The sequence below is a fragment of the Lontra canadensis genome, unplaced genomic scaffold (genome assembly GCF_010015895.1).
Source record: "Lontra canadensis isolate GAN:19392208 unplaced genomic scaffold, GSC_riverotter_1.0 scaffold32, whole genome shotgun sequence".
Taxonomy (NCBI): domain Eukaryota; kingdom Metazoa; phylum Chordata; class Mammalia; order Carnivora; family Mustelidae; genus Lontra; species Lontra canadensis.
The window spans coordinates 11,091,951-11,114,713 of NW_022631026.1; the positions used below are offsets into that span (position 1 = coordinate 11,091,951).

At 39.7% G+C, this 22,763-nt stretch overlaps 1 protein-coding gene across 1 annotated transcript in view; it reads right to left on the reverse strand.

Moving 5' to 3' along the window:
• Positions 1-22,763, reverse strand: part of NBAS (NBAS subunit of NRZ tethering complex) — a 316,364-nt gene that overhangs the window by 253,286 nt on the left and 40,315 nt on the right. Inside the window, exons 10-11 of the mRNA XM_032866873.1 lie at positions 13,028-13,166; positions 5,291-5,359 (exon numbers count right to left, since the gene is read on the reverse strand). Coding sequence (XP_032722764.1) covers positions 5,291-5,359; positions 13,028-13,166 — 208 coding nt within the window. The remainder of the gene's footprint in view (positions 1-5,290; positions 5,360-13,027; positions 13,167-22,763) is intronic.

Here is a 22,763-nt window from a genome sequence, read left to right on the forward strand (position 1 = left end):
ACTGAAACTAATAATATGAACAGGATTTTAACTTCCACCTCTATTTCTCATTTATTAAACCACTAGCTCAAACGTCCATTTGATCTTTTGTTAATTAAAACAGTAATTAAAGCCTTCTACTACTGGCAGCAATATTTAGAGTGCAACTGTGCCTGTTTTCAACACTGCAATAAAACTTTTAACTGTCCTTTCTAAAACCATAATTCTTTTAAATGTTAAATATCAGATCTTTATACTGAGATAAGTTTAAATTGTCTAACTTTCTTCCACTGCATATCATCTACTTAGAACAATTAAAAATGAGTGATTTGCTATTTCATTATACCTTTCAAATATACAAGTTATATTAAAATTAAAGTACTGAACTGTAGTGCATATACTGAAAGTGTTATGAATTACTATGGAGCCTTAAAGGTGAATTCATAAGCCCTGCCTTTCCAACATTCAACAATTATTTATTGAATAAACTCAGTAATACAATATCCCGTGTCAGGCACCATTTTACACTCTGGGGAGCCAACAACCAGCAAAACATAAACCTCTGCCCTCAAGAAGTCCCGGAGATATTCTTGCCCACTATGGTTTATAAGTCTGACCTCCCCCCCCAAATCAATCAATCAATTATTCTCAAAAGCATGGCTAACAAACCTGGGAGCAGCAGAGGCGGGGGAAACACTTCAAAAGTCTGTAGGATAGAGAAAGTCCTTGGGAAAAAAATTTTCCAAGCCAAAATTCTTTATAGAAGAACATATATAGCTTTTATTAGTATATTCTTTGAAAGATAATATTATATGCCAGACAACCAGCAGCTGGTTATTTGGAAACATATGAAGGCCATCTACAAAAAGCCCACAATGAACATCATAGCCAATGATGAAAGCCTTTTACTCTAAGACCAGGAACAAGACCAGGATGTCCACTTCACCATTTATATTCAACATAGTACCAGAAGTCCTAGCCACAGCAATCAGATAAGAAATAAAAGGCATCTAAATTGGTAAGAAAGAAGTGGAAAATTTTTACTATTTGTACATGACATGATATTATATATAGAAAATTCAAAAGACTCCACAAAAACTACCAGAACTGATAAATGAATTCAGTAAAGTCACAGGATATAAAATATACAGAAATCTGTTGCATTCCTATACACTAATAATGAAGTAGCAGAAAGAGAAGTTAAGAAAGCAATCCTGGGGCGTCTGGGTGGCTCAGATGGTTAAGCTTCTGCCTTCGGGCTCAGGTCATGATCCTAGGGTCCTAGGATCAATCTCCATGTTGGGTTCCCAGCTCAGTGGGGAGTCTGCTTCTCCCTCTCCCTCCCCCTCTGCCTCTGCCTCTGCCTCTCCTCCTGCTTATGCTCTCTCTCTCAAATGAATAAATAAAATCTTAAAAAAGAAAAAGAAAACAATTTACCAAAACAACAACAACAAAAAAACACCTAGGAATAAACTTAACCAAAAAGGTAAAAGACCTGTACCCTGAAAACTATAAAACACTGGTGAAAAAAATAGACAATGACACAAACAGATGAAAAGATATCCCATGTTCATGGGTTGGGAGAACCAATATTATTAAAATGTCCACACTACCCAACCCAAAGCAACCTACAGATTTAATGTAATCCCTATCAAAAAACCAACAGCATTTTTCACAGAACTAGAACAAATAATCCTAAAATTTATATGGAACCACAAAAGACCCCAAATAATTAAAGTAACCTGAAAAAGAAAAAAAAAAAAAAAAAAAAACTGGAAGTATCACAATCCCAGAATTCAAGATATAACACAAAGCTACAGGAATCAAAACAGTATGGTACCAACACACATGCGCACACGCGCGCGCACACACACACAACCACATAGATCAATGGAGGAGAATACAGAGCCCAGAAATAAACCCAAGTATAGAAGTTCCTCAAAAAATTAAAAATAGGGACGCCTGGGTGGCTCAGTTGGTTGGACGACTGCCTTCGGCTCAGGTCATGATCCCGGAGTCCCGGGATCGAGTCCCACATCGGGCTCCCAGCTCCATGGGGAGTCTGCTTCTCCCTCTGACTTTCTCCTCGCTCATGCTCTCTCTCACTGTCTCTCTCTCAAATAAATTAAAAAAAAAAAAAAATTAAAAATAGAATTACCAGGTGATCCAGTAATTCCACCATTGGGTATTTACCCAAAGAAAACGAAAACACTAATTCAAAGAAATAGATGCACCTCTATGTCTACTGCAGCACTATTTAAAACAGCCAAGCTAGGGACTCAACCCAAGTGTCCATCCATACACAAATGGATAAAGAAGATGCGGTATACTGTAAATGTTGGAATATTGCTCAGCCACAAAAAGAATGAAATCTTGCCATTTGCAACAACATGGATGAATCTAGAGGATATAATGCTAAGTGAAATAAGTCAGAGAAAGGCAAAATACTATATGATTTTACTTTATGAGATTTAAAAAATAAAACAAAGAAAAAAGAGACAAAAAGACTCTTAAATACAGAGCAAAACTGGTGGCTGCCGGAGGGGAGGTGGAGAGGCAGGAAACGTGTGAGATAGGTGAAGGGGATTAAAGTGTCCGCTGATGATGAGCACAGAGTAATGGATTACATTGCTGAATCATTATACTGCACACCTGAAATAACACAACACTGTTAACTATATTTGAATTAAAATAAAATAGACATCATAATGCCAATAATGCAAGCTTCCTGTGAGATCATGTGAAAGTACATATAAGCTAGAAAGCTTTCACAATAATGGGAAATTATTAGATAAGCCATATGAGGCCTTTCAGCTCTACAATTACAGCGCCAAAAAAAAAAAAAATCTATCTCCCATAATTATTTCCGGGCTAGGAACCATCAGGTACAAATAAGGTAGCACGTAACATTCAGATATTTACTGAAGGCATTGGTTGAAGAATACCAATTTCATAACATCTTTTTAAGGATCCTGGTACAATGTGCCATTAAGATAGATCAAAATATAAGGAAATGAGTAGTTTGCGTCTCTTTTGTGCTCAATCACAGAGGGTACTCTGATTGAGGACAAAGAGCCGCGTTCCACACAAGAGAAATGCCAATATTAGGGTCAAGGCAACGTACAACTTAAGTTCCCAGGTGGTAAGAAGGTTTTGTTTTTTTTTTAAAATGTCTTTCTATACTGGTTGAACAGTTACATTTGCTTATTAATATCCCAAATCAACTAATAAACATAGTATCTAACAATTACACAGGGTATAATACAAAGGAGACACATGAGTAGCAATTCCCAAATAATTCCTGTTCTAAACGTACTACAGCTACGCTGGTCCAAGTGAAATAAGCACCAGATACAAACAGCGAGCGTCTGTGGGTCCCACAGCCCAGCCAACCAGAGTCCCAGCGCTGCTCTCTGACCCTTCCAGAACCTCCCACATGATACTGCCAGCCTGGAAAGGCCCAGAGTTCCTCCCTCTGCATGAGGAACTCTTACTTCCAAATCAACTATCCCCTCCAGAATGAAAGGCTCCCTCTTCCACACCTCAGTGGTACTTCATACGATGTGACAGAAGGGGTCAGAAAACATGTAATATTGTGCTATTTCACCGCTTCTCTAACCTTCTCCCCCACTACACTGAGGACTCCTTGAGGAAATACAATGACATTTATTCACCTATTTATTCTCTGCTCTAACATTGTGCCCAGGCTCAAAGGAAGTGTTTGCTGATTGATTAAAAAAAGAATAAACACTGAAATGACATGTTATTGTTTTATTATAGTCAACAAAATAAAATTAAAAACAAAAAACAAAAACAAAAACATAGTGAGCCCCTTAAATTTTGTTAAAGATAGTAACTTAGGAGTAGATTCTACTCCTGAAACCAACATTGCACTGTATGTTAACTAACTAGAAGTTAAATTAAAAATATGAAAAAAAAAAAAAAGATGGTAATTTAAATAGTATTAAGGAGAACGGGGAAACGATGCAGGGAGAAAAAGCAAAGTAACACTCTTGTGCACTAAATTGGTAACAGACCAACAGAGGCAACATAGTAAATTAGAAAGAACCAAATACAAGGTAGAGGCCAAGTCACTTGATCTCCCATATGTTTCTTCATCTGCAAAATGAAAACAAACCCCACGAACTGACAGAAGAGAATGCTAACTGCAAAATGGTACAAACATACGGGATTCAACGAGAAAGTGACTTTGCAGACATAAACAGCAGTGGTACTGCCTGCTTCTACAGAGAGCACGCCAAACCGACCCAGAATATAGGATCTAGGTGAAGTCAAGAGCAGAGAGATAACGAACTCAAAATTTTAAATATATTAAAGGCAAACCCAGCAACAAAATGCTCATCCTAGTTATGATTTCTGTATTTTTAGGATTTACTTTGCCGTAGTAAAAAAAAATTGAAGAGACAGAAAAATGAGGTTGTCTGGTTCTCCCCAAAACAGGAAGAGAATGATCCGATGCCTCCGTACGGGCCAAGACTCTTGCAAGAGCCAGACGCAGAGCGAATAGAACCGTCTCCCACGGGGGCGTGGTCTCCCACGGGGGCCACGCCCGAGTGTCCCACTCACATCAGGATGAAACCGACAAGCATCCTTCCCACAGAGCCAGCATCTCTTACTGAGGAAAAAACAATGTAACAATGGTACCTGAAGCCCAGAATCTACAGGGCTTGTTTCTTCTAGGAGCTTCAATAATCTCATTTTTTTTTTTTTAATTAACAAAACAAACTGAAAAGGATATGTTGTGGACAAGGATATAGAATTCACAAGTATTGTAAAACAAAAAACTTCAGATAATATGATGATCCCAGGAGATTTCCTTGGCTTACAGACCCAGATTTAAAAGGACTAGGTTCATTCTTTTTTTTTTTTTTTAAGTTTCCTTATTGAGCTAATGATATATAGTAAAACCCAGAAATTTCAGCAAACAGTCCCATGAATTTTTACTTATGTATATGCCCACATACTGTGCAAATTAAGAGCACATCAAGATGAAGTATATTCGGAGCGCCTGGGTGGCTCAGTGGGTTAAGCCTCTGCCTTCGGCTCAGGTCATGATCCCAGGGTCCTGGGATCGAGCCCCACATCGGGCTCCCTGCTCAGCGGGGAGCCTGCTTCCTCCTCTCTCTGCCTGCCTCTCTGCCTACTGTGATCTCTCTCTGTCAAATAAATAAATAAAATCTAAAAAAAAAAAAAAAAAAAAGATGAAGTATATTCAAGGTTCATTCAATTGTCCTTTAAAGGTACTCAGGGTGAAAATATCTGAGAAGCACAGGTTAAGCTTATGAATTACCTGTTCTTGTCCTGGGCGACTATAAAACTTGACACTTAACATCCTTAATAATCCCAATGTCTTTGGTACCTGCAAAATAAATGCACATCAGACAAAGAAGAATTAATGGAATGCTTTCTCACTGTAAAAATTCCTTTATCATGAAATGCAAACTATAGCAAACCTAGTATTTTAAGAAATAGTTGAGAAAATAGGGGAGCCTGGATGGCTCAGTCGGTTAAGCCTCTGCCTTCAGCTCAGGTCATGATCCCAGGGTCCTGGGATCCTGGGCAGTCTGCTTCCCCCTCTCCCTCTGCCCCTCCCTCCCCAACAAATAAATAAATAAAATCTAAAAGTAAAAAAAGAAATAGTTGAGAAAATCACCAGTAGGTATCCAAGATCTTGGTGAGACTCTATTTTTATTTGGGAAAAAAGAAATCCAAATGGTAAATCTGTCGACATACACCCATACTCAAATGTTTTGTTTTTTTTTAAACGCACACATAACAAGTCTACTACAATCTATGTGAATTAGAAGCCACTCAAGCTCTTCTCAAATGAGATTGCCGAGGTTATCATTTTTATCCCATCATCATTATGGAAAAGTCAAAATTTCTAGTAGAAATTTCATTCATTAAGGAATTGATCCTATGCTTGAAAAATACCCCCCCAAAATCAACATTTAGAAACCAGCATTAGAAATAATATAACACAAGACTATTCATCTTTAGATTTAAGAGATACATTTATAAAAGCAAGAGGGGGAGAAGGCAGTAATTTAAGAAATGGAAAACAACAAGTTTTGTTAGAGCTGCAGAGAATTTAGTACACTACTGAGGGAACATAAAACATACAGCTGCTGGGGAAAAGTTTGATTGTTTCTCAAAAAGCTAAACATGAAACTACCACTTGACCCAGTCATTTCATCCTAAGTATATACCCAAAAGAATGACAAACAGGTATTTAAACAAAAATACTATACCAAACAAATTATCACAGCAATACTATTAAGTGGAAACAACTCAAATGACCATTAAAGAAGGAATGAACAAAATGTAGTATATCCCCACAATGGAATACTGTGCGGTCATCAAAAGGAAATGAAGCACTGATACATGCTACAAGTTTGATGAACCTCCAAAATATTACGCTAAGTGAAAGAAACCAGGTACAAAAGGTCACATATTTCATGATTCCATTTATAAGAAAAAGAACAGGTAAATCCACAGAAATAAACTATTGCCTGCCAAGAGCTGGAGGGAGGAACAACAGGGATTTTATACCTTAATAGGTATAAGGTTTCCTTTTGGGGTGATGAAAATATCCTGGAACTAGATCCTGGTGGTGGTTGCACAACACTGTCAATATACTCGATGCAAGTGAATTGTATCCTTTAAAGATGATTAAGGGTTGATTTTATATTACATGAATTTTCCCTTAAGAGAAAAGGGCAAAAAAAGAGTACCGTTTTGTTGAGGTTAAAATTTTTCCTACCAGAACTTCGAAGTAGCTAAAGCCATTAGTGATGGCCTAGCTCCATATCTTCCAATATTTCCTCCAATAAAAAAGAGTAAGAAGAGAAAATATGAAGTGCCTGGCTGACTATCAGTAGAGTGTACAACTCTTGGTCCCAGGGTCATGAGTTCAAGCCCCATGCTGGGTGCAGAGATTACTTGGATGGATGAATGGATTGATGGATCAAAGGAAGGGAGGGAGGAGAAGAAAGACTTGTTGATCTACAAGAAAACCATGGCTTCAGGGGCGCCTGGGTGGCTCAGTCAGTTGGGTATCTGCCTTCGGCTCAGGTTGTGATTCCAGGGTCCTAGGATCAAGCCCCAAATCAGGGAGCCCGCTTCTCCCTCTCTATCTCTGTCTCTCCAATTACTCATGTGCTCTCTTTCTCAAATAAATGGGGGAAAAAAAAAAAGTGCCCTCAACTTAACTTGAAGACTGAAGATAACCCAAACTTCAAAACAATTTTAAGTAGAAAAACAAAAATCACCAAGTCCCAGATGTCATCTCTACTGGTCCTGCCAACTCCCACGTCCCCCTGACACCTACCACAAGGCCTGGTGGTGAGCAAAAGCAGACTGTAAAAATACTGCAGGGCCAGGGAAGGACAGACAAGGGAAGGTAGCCAAGGGATATAACATCTCTCTAAAAACATTATCAAAGTTATCATCTAAGAAAGCTCACCAGACATAGAAAAAGATATGAATTTATACATTGAAAGAGCCAGCAGGGGTACCTGAGAAAATCAGCCCCCCTTCCAAAAGAATCAACTCCAAGAAATATCCCAGGAAAACTATTAAATTTCACACAGAGAAAACGAAAATCCTTAAGGCAATCTAAGCAAAATGGCCAAATAACATTTGTATGTTATTTCTATGTTTCCCTTTGTAGGGAAAATAATTTAATGTAAGTGAGAAGTTTCAAATTCCACAGAAAAAGTAAAGCAATAATAGAGTAGTGGCTATTTTTTAAGTTCAGTGAAAGAAATGGTAAGCTAAAGTTTTCATATCCAGACTCTTTTTCCTTCAAATATTCAGGCTATTAGAAAACAATTTTGAACATCCAAGAACTTAAGGAACACTTTACCTATGAGACCTTCTTAGAACGTCTACTAAAAGAGAGGCACCTGACTGGCTCAGCCAGTAAAGCATGCAGCTCCTGATCTCATGGTAGTGAGTTGAACCCCCAGGCTGGGTGTAGAGATTATTTAAAAATAAAATCTTAAAAAACAAACCAAACCACATCTACTAGAAAATAGTTTCATCCAACCAAGAGATGACTGGGAACATTTCAACAAAAGAAGTAATGGCATTCTGAAAAAGACACGGACATCGAAGACTAAAGAAAGGTGAGGATGAAGGTAGAAACTAATGTGCAAAAATTACAAGTTTTGTCAATGTAGCAATAACACAATTTAAAAAAGGAAGAGAACAGAAAGGGAAAAAGGAAAATAAACTGATTTTTGTAAAAGCAATTAGCAGGGATTAAAGAATACCAACAGGAGCGTCTAGGTGGCTCAGTTGGTTAAGCGTCTGCCTTTGACTCAGGTCATGATCCCAGGGTCCTGGGATGGAGTCCCGCATTGGGCTCCCTGCTCAGCAGAGAGTCTTGCTTCTCCCTCTCCCCAAGTCATGTTTTTTCTAGCTCTCTCTCAAATATATAAATAAAAATCTTTTTTAAAAGGAAGGAGAGGAGGGAGGGAAGGAGAGGGAGAGAAAGGGAAAGAAGGAGGGAGAGAAGGAGGGAGAGAGAGAGACAAAAGAAGGAAGACGATAAAACTGATAAACGTAAAATACTGGAGGGCACTGATAACATCACCAGGATAGTTTCTGTGAAATGATGGAGGTAAATGCCCACATAAGTGAATTCAAATTCAAGAGAAAAAAGAGGGACACCTGGGTGGCTCAGTTGGTTAAGCGGCTGCCTTCGGCTCAGGTCATGATCCCAGCATCCTGGGATCAAGTCCCACATCAGGGCTCCTTGCTCGGCAGGGAACCTGCTTCTCCCTCTGCCTCTGCCTGCCTCTCGGCCTACTTGTGATCTCTCTCTCTCTGACAAATAAATAAATAAAATCTTAAAAAAAAAAAAAAGAGAAAAAAGAAAGAGGAAGTGTAAACAAATACGGGCAGCTCTTGAACATGTTGAAGAAAGGGAAATAAATGGGGGTGGTAACAGGATTTAGCGGGGTCTAAATCCCCCAAAACCAAATGAAACAAACAGTTTTTATGACAGAAAAATAAAAGCATGTTGTGTGTGCTGATAAATCTAATCGACAGCAAAATTCATGATGCAGGAAAAATATCAATAAGCAATAGTGTGAGATCTGGAGGACAAACAGATGGGTTGGTCTTAGTTGGTATAAAGACAGTTTGTCTGTAAATATGAGAGAAAAGGTACCATGTACAGACAGAGATGCAGGAAAGGGGTGGGATCCTGTGAAAATATTTCTCTGATTATTTCTATTTTCTGAGGGAAATGGGATTTCTCAGGGAAACAGGATTCCAAAAAGCCTGTGTTCTTTTTTTTTTTTTTAAAGATTTTATTTATTTATTTGACAGGCAGAGATCACAAGTAGGCAGAGAGGCAGGCAGAGAGAGGAAGGGAAGCAGGCTCCCCGCTGTGCAGAGAGCCCGATGCGGGGCTCGATCCCAGGACCCTGGGATCATGACCTGAGCCGAAGGCAGCGGCCTAACCCACTGAGCCACCCAGGCGCCCCTAAAAAGCCTGTGTTCTTTCCACAAAAACATCCTTCACCCAAAAAGCAGCAATGTCAATAACATAAAAATTCGTTTTGTTCATTTTTATATATTTTCTAAAATTCTGGTCTTAAAAATACAGATAATAATGAACACTAGATCATTTTATGGCTTACCAAGGGCCTTCACATATATTAGCTTATTTGTGTCAAAAGCCTTACTACACAAGTGTAAGTGATGAACTAGAATTCCAATCCCAGACTTCTGACTCCCAAGTCTGGGTTCTCTCTTCTCTCCCAGTTACTGAAGTAGAGAATGTAACTATTACAGTGTACTGCCCCTATTTGTGGATATGGCTATATCCTCCAGTACAGTAAAACCCCTTGAGGGATGCTACCTTCCTATTACCAGAGCAGTGATTCAATGTTGAACAAATGAATAAATAAAACTATCTCACATTAATTTGGAAACTTTAGTCAGTGCACATATTGAATCTTGCAAAGTCCCTTTTTACAACCTAGCAGCCTTGTGAGAGACTAGAATGTATATGTCAGCAGCATTTTTTCATCAATATCCACCCAACACAATAGCAACCTTAAACAAACGAGTTTGATGAGGGCAGTATCTGCCACTGGACAAAAGAACTAATCCTGTAATTCAAATTAACTTCAAGGCAGGGGCAGGCTATGCAGAATGACTGTAAGTTTAGCAGCAGGACACATTTAATAGCCACTAACGTAATTAAAATACACTTGCGGCATTTGAAGAAATTAATCATACAGCCGAGCATTCAGTTTGCAATTTAATGTTTTTCCCCACTTATTCTGTCAGTGCACAGGCAATTTTCTTCTAAGAGACTGCAATCCCGGAGCTTCAGCTAGAGAGGTAAGGACCATAGCAAAGCAGATTCTAATACTTCAGTGAGGAGCAAAGTGAAAGCACAAGAGAATCAAGCCAAGGTGAAGGAAGGTTTCACGGTATGCAACCATACTCGGGGATTCCTCCTTTCCCAGGTCATTCTGTCACACACGTGCCCAGTTATCCTGTACTGAAATGGACTTTCACCATTTGCCTACTGCATCTCTCCTTGAATTCTCCACACTTACCTATTTCTTTCTTTCTTTTTTTCCCCTCAACCTTTAATTTTGACAAATTTCATAGCTATGGCGAGGCTAAAGTGAATGCACAACAAAACACCAGTATGCCTTCTGCTTGGGCTCACCAGTTATGAACGCTTTGCCACACTTGCTTTATCTCTGTGTGTGTACACACATCTTTTAAATTATGGGTCTGACTGGGGCGCCTGGCTGGCTCAGTCACAGAGCGTGCAACTCTTCATTTTGGGGTTATGCATTCGATCCCTGTGTTGGGTGTAGAGATTACTTAAATAAAACTTAAAAATTACGTTTTTGACGAAACCATTTAAAAATCAGTTGCAGACATCACACTTTGATTCAAGAGCCAAAACAGTTTCAAACTCCAAGATCTGCCCTGGTGGATATCACAGAAAAAACTACAAGCTGGGTATGGATTAAATCAGAGAGAGAAACAGGACTAACCCTGCAAAAGCGAAATAGTATATTTAATATGTATAAACAACTCCTACCTCTTTATGAATTATGGGATAATCATCAGAGATAAATCTGACAGGGCCACTGATCTGTATATAATTTCATATGGGGAGTGGGGAAAGGTACTCAACAGTGACTAGAAGATCTGTTCCACCTGCGTTCCCCTATTTTTAGTTCTGGGGTCTTAGGCTCCTTTTCTGTGAAGTGTGGCTACTAACACTCAATCCGGACTCCTCCCTGCACCCTGCAGGAGAAGAGGCAGGATCTAGAATGGATAGAGGGGTAAAGCATGGAAGGAAAAGCACAAAGCACAGTCCTCGATTATAAATTCATGCAGAAATACAAACTGTTATAATATCTAGTGGTATAGAAACCAGTACGGTGGTGAGCTAATTAAAAAAAAAAAAACCTACTTTGTTGGGTTAAATTCACAATCACGTACTTCAAAATATATCGAAAGCTAAAGAAAAAAAAATGAATGAAGCTTTCAGTCATTGCTTAAGATTTCTTTTTAAAAGTACTTCTTCAGGGGCGCCTGGGTGGCTCAGTTGGTTAAGTGACTGCCTTTGGCTCAGGTCATGATCCTGGAGTCCCAGGATTGAGTCCCACATCGGGCTCCCTGCTCGGCGGGGAGTCTGCTTCTCCCGCTGACCCCTCTCTTCTCATGCTCTCTCTCTCAAATAAATAAATAAAATCTTAAAAAAAAAAAAAAAGTACTTCTTCATTATTTCCTTTTTTATACCAAACTTTTAACCATTTGTGGTTTTAGAGGATTAATTTAAAATCAGTGCATTTTAACCCACTGAGCCACCCAGGCACCCCTAAAATCAGTGCATTTTAAACAAAAATAATAGAACAAATATATTCACTGCAGGAAAAAACAACATGACACATTCACTTATGTCGTGTTTTCCTTAAGTTCTTGGTTTCTTCCCTCATTTGAGAAGTATCTGAGTGTCCACTATATGTAAGGCAATGTGCTAAGCACAGGATACCTAACCGTGATTGAGTGCTTGACTTCCAGCAGTTTGCATAGGGAAATAGTATTTTATCTTGCCTTTCTGGACACACAGAACTACTACTTCCCAGGGCCCTTGAAGGTAAAAAGGACCACGCAAATAGTTAGAACACATGAACTGTGAGCACAGGTAATGTTAGTTCTAGTTTGAAAAGTTCCACCTTTTAACCCTCTCTTTCCCCTCCTATAAACTGAAATACTTGAACCTCAAGAGTTTGTCAGCCTGCGTGGATTCTCTAGTCATCACTTGGAACAAACTGTCCAGGGGAGTCATGGCACCAAGAACAGACTTGGCCACAAATAAGGAATGAATGGTTATAGGGTAACCCACAGAAATGCCAGAGTTTTCATCTGTTCATGGGATGGTTTGATTATCACAGCAGAACCTAGCGTGTACTGACTATTACAGCATACAGGAGGGCTCTGCTACAGAACAAAGGGATGAAAGGCTGGGTGTCATCCAGGTGAATGCAGACCAAAGTATCAGCAAGTGTGCCGTGGCGGTAAAGAACTTGAACAGGGGAACTTGTGCCAGAGTTTGTACTCTGACTCTGCGACTTACTAGCTCAGTGACCCAGGGAAGTTACTAAACTACACTCTACCTCCCTCATCAATAGACAGGCTAGTAACAATACCTACCCCAAGAAGTCATGAGAGTTAAGGGAGCTAATACACACCACAGGAGTCAAGACAGTTGTCAGCCCATAAAAAATGCTGAATAAACATTAACGTCTCAATAAGCAAATGCAAGTAACAGGATTCCTGTTAGGTTCTTTTTCTAATATCTTCCAATGCTGTTAATAAAAATGAGACCAAGTGAAACCAAAAACACTTTAGATAACTCTGACATTAGAAAGAAGTACTAAAATTTCACATGAAGTCACTTTTCTCGCTTGAGACAAAGTACTTCATCCTGTTCCTGCCTGAGGCCTAGTCACAAAGTGAAATGCCAGATACTTACTGCAGTGACCCTGTCTCCACCATTGGTAACCTGCTTATAATAAGGCGATCCCGAAAGAACTCTCCAGGCAGACAGGCCATAGCTAGAAGCTTTTGATATGCCCACTTCAGCAGTTTCGCATCCACCAACCAGCAAAAGTCTAAAAAAAAAAAAAAACCAGAAAAATAAGAACTGATATATTGTGGTCTGAATAAGGGGACATCAAAACAAGGACAGCGGAAGCAGTCACCTTCCCAAAGAAAACTAAAGCAAAAGTACTATATACTAAAATTATTATATACTATATATATAGAAGTTCAATATTTTAGAAGAAAAAAAAAGCAAATGGTTTTTCAATTAGAATTTTCACCTTCACTTATACAGAGGAAAGCTTAAGCATTCAAGTACCTGAAATCCAGATGGGAATTTTACAAAGAGTAAAAATGTTTTAAGGCTGAACACTGAACACTAAAAAACCTGTATCGACACCAGTGAACTTGAACACACAGACCTGTCACCACACCCAGGTATGTATCTATTCGTTACAGCAGTGGGTTGTATACAGTTACAGGTGTTAGCGAAGGCAGCTGGGAGTGCCCTGCATGACAGCAACTCTGCGGTCTAACTATACTGAAACAAGACTATTTAACAGTTCAGATGTACATTATGATTTGTTTACTGTTTGTTCTACTTCCTTAGCAGTTAGAGAGGAGGTACCAACAGGGCAAACAGTCTAACATACTAAAAGTTCAAAGGCTCTGTGACACTACACAAACTGATTAATAATAATAAAACAATAATAATAAAACCCATTTTTTTTTTTTACTGAGGTGCAGATGATATATAACATTATATTAGTTCAGGTGTATGACACAATGATTCAAAATTTGTATATATTGTGAAATGATCCCCACCATAAGTCTAGTTAATATCCACCCCATACACAGTTTAAAAATTTTTTATTTCCTTGTGATGAATGCTTTTAAGATCTACTCTCTTAGGGGCACCAGGGTGGCTCAGTGGGTTAAAGCCTCTGCCTTCGGCTCAGGTCATGATCCCAGAGTCCTGGGATCGAGCCCCGCATCGGGCTCTCTGCTCAGTGGGGAGCCTGCGTCCTCCTTCTCTCTCTGCCTGCCTCTCTGCCTGCTTGTGATCTCTGTCTGTCAAATAAATAAATAAATAAAATCTTAAAAAAAAAAAAAAAGATCTACTCTCTTAGAATGCAACACAGTATTTTTAACCAGTCACCAAACACAGTCATGATTTTTAAAGTCATGTTCACTAAATCTGGCAGGGAACTATGTTATAGATATCATAATCATCCATCTAAGAAAGAGAAAAGTTAGGAAGTAAAGTTCTGATCTAGTAAAGGAAGCACTACAGTTACCAGTGAATTATTTTTGTTCCCAATGACAATGAGGCAATACAGTAAGGGAAGAGACAGGACACAGGTTTCACTGGTCTTGCGCATCTGATGCTCCCCCAGCATGAACTACAACTGTTCCAAATGACAGAAAACAATTATCAAGCTCCTTTTAAAGCAAAACACACATAGTACTGTTATCACCACGTTCCCGTTTTATAAGAGGATGCACTCCATCACACAAGTCAGCCTTTCCCTTTTTCTAGACCATGCTCACAGTAAAACCGAACCTTAAAAAACGTCGGGTTCTGTATAGAAGTTGGAAGGTAAAAGAAAACAACACTTTGTACAGCTCTTCAGTGTTGGCGTATCAAAAGGCTTTACTTAGAAGTCATCCAGAACAGGTGGGTGGGGGTGGCTCTCTATCTCATAGGTATCTGTGAAACAAAATTGGCCACGAAATGACTGTTGAAACTGAATGACTGGCACAAAGGAGTCAATATCTATTGTCTGTAAGAACAGACTTCAAATATTCCACAAAGAAATTTTTTTAAGTCAATTTGTTTATACAACAACAACAACAACAACAACAACCCTGGAAACACTTGGATGGGGCTCAGTTGGTGGAGCAGACATGGGACTCTTGATTTCAGGGTCATGAGTTCAAGCCACCGGGCATAGAGATTAGTTAACACACACACACACACACACACACACACACAAAAAAAACAGTCCTCTGAATAAATAAAAACGCAACAGGTAATTTTGAATATCTACATTTCTTTTTTTTTTTTTTTTTAAAGATTTTATTTATTTATTTATTTGACAGAGAGAGAGAGAGAGCACAAGTAGACAGAGAGGCAGGCAGAGAGAGGGGGAAGCAGGCTCACTGCCGAGCAGAGAACCCGATGCGGGGCTCGATCCCAGGACCCTGAGATCACGACCTGAGCCGAAGGCAGAGGCTTAACCCACTGAGCCACCCAGGTGCCCCTATCTACATTTCTGAATTTAATCTCAATGTTTTCAAACAGGAAATATGTGATTCATAAAACATATCTTTAAAAATTAGTAACCTATAATTATAATAAAAATAAAAACACCATTTGAGAATTCAACAGATCCCCAAAAGGCCAGGATAAAGCAGATCCTGATAACTAACTTTCCTCGGCTCAATGTACAATGTATATATTTACATGAACAGTATAATTCTTTTCTCAAGGAACTGGACATTATTTAATCTGCACTACTGTGTCATGGAGGGGACCTATCTAATTTTCAGATTTAAAAAAGGAGACGTGGTTTTCGGCCTTTGCGTTGGCAGAAGCAAAGCTGCAGTCTCTCCAGTCATCCAGAATCCGGACGCAGCCTCCGCCATGCCACCTGAGTTTGAGCCCAGTGAGATCAAAGATAGACCTGAGGTGCACCCGGTAGCAAAGTCCGTGCCACGCCCTGGTCCCCAAAATTGGCCCCCTGGGTTTATCTCCAAAAAAGTTTGGTGACGACACCGCCAAGGCAACTGGTGGTTAGAGGGGCCTGAGGAGGACAGTGAAACGGACCTTTCAGAACAGACTCAAACGGTACCTTCTGCCTCTGCCCTGATTATCGAAGCCCTTGAGGAACTACCAAGAGAAAGAAGTAGGAAAACATTAGCAGGGTGGAATGTCACTTTTTTTTTTTTAAGATTTTATTTATTTATTTGACAGAGATCACAAGTAGGCAGAGAGGCAGGCAGAGAGAGAGAGGGGGAAGCAGGCTCCCCGCTGAGCAGAGAGCCTGATGCAGGGCTCGATCCCAGGACCCTGGGATCATGACCTGAGCCAAAGGCAGAGGCTTTAACCCACTCAGCCACCCAGGTGCCCCATGGAAGTGTCATTTTGATGAGACTGTCAACCCTGCCCAACTGATGCAGTACCATTCCTTAGCCAGAGAACTCTCTGGAACCATTAGAGAGATTCTAGAAACTGCCCAATCTGTGGGCTGCAATGTTAACGGTCACCATCCTTGTGACATCACAGAGAACATCAACAGTGACCACTTCATGACATCACAGATGACATCCACAGTGAAGCAGTGGAATGTCCCACTAGTTAAGAACTACAAAAGAAAATACGTCAATAAAGGATTATTTGAGAACCAAAAAAAATATATATATGATATGTAACAACTATCATATATATTTATATGTTCATACATATATACATATGTATAGAACTAAGTTGTCTGACTACTGAAGGAGATACAAAGCTAACTAAAATTTCGCTTTTTTATCTCTTGGTCTTAACACTAGAAGATACTTCCTCTCTCTGATTTTTGATAAATACCATAGCCATGCACACATCAAATTGGCTACATGACAATCTCCATCAAGAACAAAAGAGATTCAGTATCTGCTTCCAAACAACCTCTCCTCCATTAATGCCCAATGGAGGAGTGAGTGGAAAAAGAAGCAGAACGATGGCACTAGTCATGTACTGTCCTCACTAGATGGTAAAATGATGTAATTTGAATGAAAACAGTCAATGAAAAAGAGGGGAGAGAAGTCCCAGACCCAGCACAGCACATAGAACAAACGGTTCCTGAGTGAATTTAAAACTCCAACTTTCTCCTTAAGTAGCACAGGGAGAGGTGCTATCGGGATTCCACTCCCCCCACCTTTCCCAATGCTTGCTAGGTTTCCGCAGTAAGTACCAGAAGATGAGGTAGGAAGAAGGGGAAAGCTTATGGCCACAGGGATGGGGAGAAATGGGGGAAGAGGGTGATTCACTGATAAAGACAGCACTAGATAATGTTAAACTGATAATCTGGTAAAGGAAAGTATTGGGGAAAAAATTTCAAGGTATTAGTGAAAGACAAAGCCATGAATAAAGAGAGAAAAATGCCATGCTCTTCGACAAACTCTCAAAACCTTAAAGATGTCAATGCTCCTTAACCTATAAATTGAATGCAATTTCAAATAAAATCCCAACAGAATCTTTCGTGGAACTGAAACTGATGTGACAGAACTAAACAAGTCTAAAATTCACAAGGGCATGTACAGGTCTAAGAAAAGCCCACTCCATTCCACACCGATAATCTTTCCCTTTATGACCTGTGCTATGTGCATCTTGGCCTGCAAATGCTTTCCTACCTAGTGTCATTAAGACATTCTCCTTCCAAATTCGCTATATTGAAATCTAAAACTTCTATCCATACAAAGATAAATCACACACCAGGAAAGTACATAAGAGTAATAGTATTAGCAGGGGCGCCTGGGTGGCTCAGTGGGTTAAAGCCTCTGCCTTCGGCTCGGGTCATGATCCCAGGGTCCTGGGATCGAGCCCCACATCAGGCTCTCTACTCAGCAGGGAGCCTGCTTCCCCCTCTCTCTCTGCCTGCCTCTCTGCCTACTTGTGATCTCTGTCTGTCAAATAAATAAATAAAATCTTTTAAAAAAAAAAAAGAGTAATAGTATTAGCAAGCAATTTACATACCACAATCAGCCCAAAAGAAAAACAGACAAAGAATAAAGCAAGTCATGAAAGGTGAAATCCAAGTCAATAATGTGGATGAAAACAGCAGAGATTTAGGATTTAGGGGCATCTGGCTGGCCCAGTGGGTAAAGCATGAGACTCTTGATCTTGGTGTTGTGAGTTCGAGCCCCATGCTGGGCATATAGTTTATGTTTACAAAAAAAAAAAAAAATCAGTAAAACAATACAGAGTATGTTTAAGGACACAGTATCTCTTATAAGGTACTGATGAAATTGTAAACTGGAGCAATCATTTTGGTGAGTGATATGACAATACCAAACAAACACATACACCTAACAATCCTACAAACTTTTCCTAGGAAACGCTAGAGAAATTTCTTGTACGGGTATATTTATCTCTTGGTCAAAGAATATTTCATGCAGCACTATTTATAATAAAGGAAAATTAGAAGTATTTTAAATGTTTACAAGGGATGGATAAATTCAGTAAGTTGTTCAGGGAAACATGCAATGTAACTACAGTAGAAAGATAGACGGATGGATGGATAGATAGATAGACTACACAACAAAATCATGAGTAGTGACCTCTAGAAAGGGATAGTGAGACAAAGCAATGGAAGTAGGAAGTTTTGTTTATATTGCCTTTTATTCACTTATCTGTATGTACACACACCCACACACCTTAAGTAAAAAAGAAAATCTTAGTATTTGTTAATTCTCAGTAGGTACTTAGGTGTTCATTACATCACTCTCTCTCTTTAGCCTAAAAAGGAGAATGTCAAGATAGAGTATCCCCAATTATGTACATAAATTTTTCCAGTTAATGAAGTCCAGGAGAGAAAATTCAGTAAATTGGCTCTAACACAGAACACCACACCACAAGTCTAGCTAAATACTGAAAATAAAATTAGCATATCATTTACTTTGTGACATTTTGAGGTTGTTTATACATTAATGGCTACCACTTAAGCATTCTTTGATTTACTCCTGAAGGGACTGTTAGATTTTCACAGAAAGTAAGTCCACAAACAGACAATAGTGTAGAAAATAACTTTTTTTTTTTACTTTATTTTTTCAGTTTCCAAGATTCATTGTTTATGCACCACACCCAGTGCTCCATGCAATATATGCCCTCCTTAGTACCCACCACCAGGCTTTAACATTAATGTTGTTCTGTTGCAGTAATTTCCTCCATCCAGAATACTTACATGCAGTGGTAACCATTACCTCCTTAAATATACAAAATAAATATACTGGGCTCTTAGGTGCTTACTTTAAGAATCACATCTTGAAGTAACTGTTTTAAAATTTTTCTATAAAAACATGAACTGGGACGCCTGGTGGCTCAGTGGGTTAGAGCCTCTGCCTTCGGCTCAGGTCATGATCTCAGGGTCCTGGGATCGAGCCCCGCATCGGGCTCTCTGCTCAGCAGGGGGCCTGCTTCCTCCTCTCTCTCTACCTGTCTCTCTGCCTACTTGTGATCTCTGTCAAATAAATACATAAAATCTTAAAAATAAAAATAAAAATAAAACAATAAACCAAAAGAGATTCTCCAGAGTACAAATTAAGTTCTCTAGACTAAAGCACATGATGTGTATGAATTAAAACTGTATTTCTTATCAAAAAAGAGGGAAGGAAGGAGGCAGACAGAGAGAGAAAGAGAGAGATTAACTTGCCCAATAATCTTTGGCCTCAAAATTTTGTGGAAAATAGGAAAATCTTGGGTCTTAGATTCTAATACCTCTGCAACAAATGTAATCTTAAGACATTAGGGCGCCTGGGTGGTTCAGTGGGTTAAGCCTCTGCCTTTGGCTCAGGTCATGATCCCGGGGTCCTGGGATCAAGCCCCGCATCGGGCTCTCTGCTCGGCGGGGAGCCTGCTTCCCTCTCTCTCTCTGCCTGCTTCTCTGCCTGCTTGTGATCTGTCAAATAAATAAATAAAATATTAAAAAAAAAAATACATACCCTACATCCCACCAATATTTGCTACATGCAAATTGTGTGCTAAGCAATGAGGACTATGCTAAGCAACTGAAGAAGCTTTTTAATAAACCGTTTATAATTCTTCTTGGCTTCAATTTGTGGTGTCACATTTAGCTTTCCCGGTTCGTCAGGATCAACACGGTGTGGTGCTTAGGGGCGCGCTTCCTGTCCCTAACTTCCGTTTCATGGATGGCCTTTGAGGCTTCCTGTCCCTCCCTACCTTCCGTTCCTCGGATGGCCTTGGAGATCTATTGACACACAGGAATGAAAACGAGCACAGTCACTCCAGGGGATAGGACAAGTCAACACAAGCCACTACTGCATAGGACCCCGTCAATGGCCTTGGAGTTAGGTATAAAGACAGTCCAAAGGACAGATAAGTAAGCTGCATGGAGGAAAAGGCCAAAAAAAGGCTTCACAGGCTTGACATCAGCAAAAAGTTTACTCTTCAAACAATTTCCCAGACAGATAAAGGGATCAGGTAAAGAGCATCCTAAGTCAAGGGAACTCGATGTCAAAGAACAGAGTCTAGTTTGTAAAATGGCGTGATTGGAGAAAAATGAACGCGGTGCACGCTTCTAGCCTATAAAAGGAAGCAGGAGGATCAGGAGACAAAGTTCCAAGGGGTCCTTGACATTACAAAATAGTCTGTCTTGCTCCCTCCCTGGGCACTTAGCACTTTCTCCCTGTATATTGGAACAGTCATTGAAGTCATGCCTCCATTTGTAAACCTGGAGCCACTTGGGCACAGAGATTGTATCTGTATTCTCCACAGCGTTTACCACAATTGCTCCACTCAAGAAACCTCTATCTGCACGCTACGTGCAAAGCACTACAGGGCACAAAGATAAATAAGACACAGTCCCTGTCCTTGGCTTAACCTCCCCAGGCTTCAGCTCTCCCACCTGAGAAATGAAAGGGCTGAGCCAAATGATGGATGAAGCTCTCTTCCAGCTCTGACAGGCTAAGAGTCTAAAACTCAGAGCAGGAACACAGGGATCAGACAACAAAAATAAACTGTGACTGATGAAGCCGAAAACACCAGAAGGGGTGAATTCAATGAGCGGGCGTAAAGGCAGAGGCTGGCGCAGAACAACGGGCAGTGACATGGGGTGGTCAAGGCCGTCCAAGGAAAGGGAGGTAGGGATAGAATGTGTGTCCCTCCGCAGCACACCGCACATGATCCTGATGAACTGGGAATGCTGAAGGAGACACTACAAATTATTTCCAAGAAGGATCACAGATGGTTTATTAAGAAGGGTCTTTCATCTAATAACTGTTGGAAGACTCTGCCATCTAGTGGCTCAAAACTTCTTAAAGCCAAAAAAAAAAAACAAACAAAAAACAAAAAAAAACTTCTTACAGCCAAGGAAAGATGGAAGTCTGGAACACAAGGAGACACCTGTACCCGCTCCTCCAATGACCACTGGGCTTGCAGCATACAACCCACAGAAGGGGAAGAAAGAAGAAACTGCAGGTCTCAAGCTTAAGAAGGGCTTCAGATCTGTGCCTGTCAAAGCAAGGGCTCAAAAATTGTTACCTACTATTTCACAGCTAGAAGTTAGTCCTCTCTTGGAATAATGGAAACTGTTTCCCCATTTTAACTCATTTTTGGTATAGCTTACACATTTTTTATTTCAAAAATCTTACCACTTCAAAATTTAGAATTCTGCTTGTGTCTATTTATTAGATAAAGGGCTTATAGGAAAAAAAACATTCAAAATCGTGACTCCTTACATCAGTGGTTCTCAGACACACGTATGCATCAGAATCAACCACAGTGCTTGTAAAAGCAGAAAGCTGGGCCACTTCCCCAGAGGTCTACATTTGGTAGGCCTAGGATGGAGTCCAAGAGTCCACATGTCTGACAATGTCTCCCAGTGATTCTGATGCTGCCGGTACAGAGACCACATGAGAGCGCAGCTTTACATCATGCTTGAATCTGTAATGTGAGCTCTGGAGGGCACAGTTCACTAGAAAACAAATTATGAAGCATGACACTATTCAGTCTATCCAACTTAGGAATGATCACAGAAAACTGATTTTCATGAATGGTTAGTTGTTGAAGGCAAAACAATGAGGATTTTTCTTGGATGGGAAAAGAGTGCTTAGTTTAGTAATAAAAGTCATCACATTTTTCTAGCAATTTAATAATTATACATTTAATGTATTTAAAACTGAGTCGTAGCTGGTTAGAAACTCCTTAAAATACAATTTAGAATTTAGAACCAGGGGGTGTAAGGAAATCTATATATGAAGTTCAATACTCCTTATTTTACATCTTCTAAGCAGAATTGAACCCATACCCAGATAGAAGGTTGGCTGGCACAGAGTAGACATCACCAAACATTTTCTGTAAAAAAAAAAAAAAAACAGAGAATAGGGGTGCCTGGGTGGCTCAGTCAGTTAACTAACGTCTGCCTTCAGCTCAGGTCATGATCCCAGGGTCTTGAGATCGAGCCTCACATCAGGCTCCCTGCCCAGCAGAGGCCTGCTTCTCCCTTGCCCTGTCACTCGCCCCACTCCCTGTGCTTGTGTTCGTTCACTCTCTGTGTCAAATAAATAAAGTCTTTAAAAAAAAAGAGAGAGACAACACATATTTTAAGATCTGTGGGCCATAATGGTCTCTTTCAGAACTACTCTGTCCTAGTACAAAAAAGCATAGATAATATATATATATATATATTTTTAAAGTGTGACAAGTTGTAATAAAATTATATTTGTGGACACTGAAATTTATATTTCATATAGTTTTCATGGGCTATAAGATATTCTTTTTTTTTTCCCCCCAAACACTTAAAAAAATGTTAAAATCCAGCTTTGGCTCCCAGACTACACAGAAACAGGTCAGATTTGGCCACAGGCCACAGTTTTCCAATCCCGGGTACAGAGAAAAGCCTACAGAGCGTGATTATCAGAAGACACATAACAGTGTCTTACCA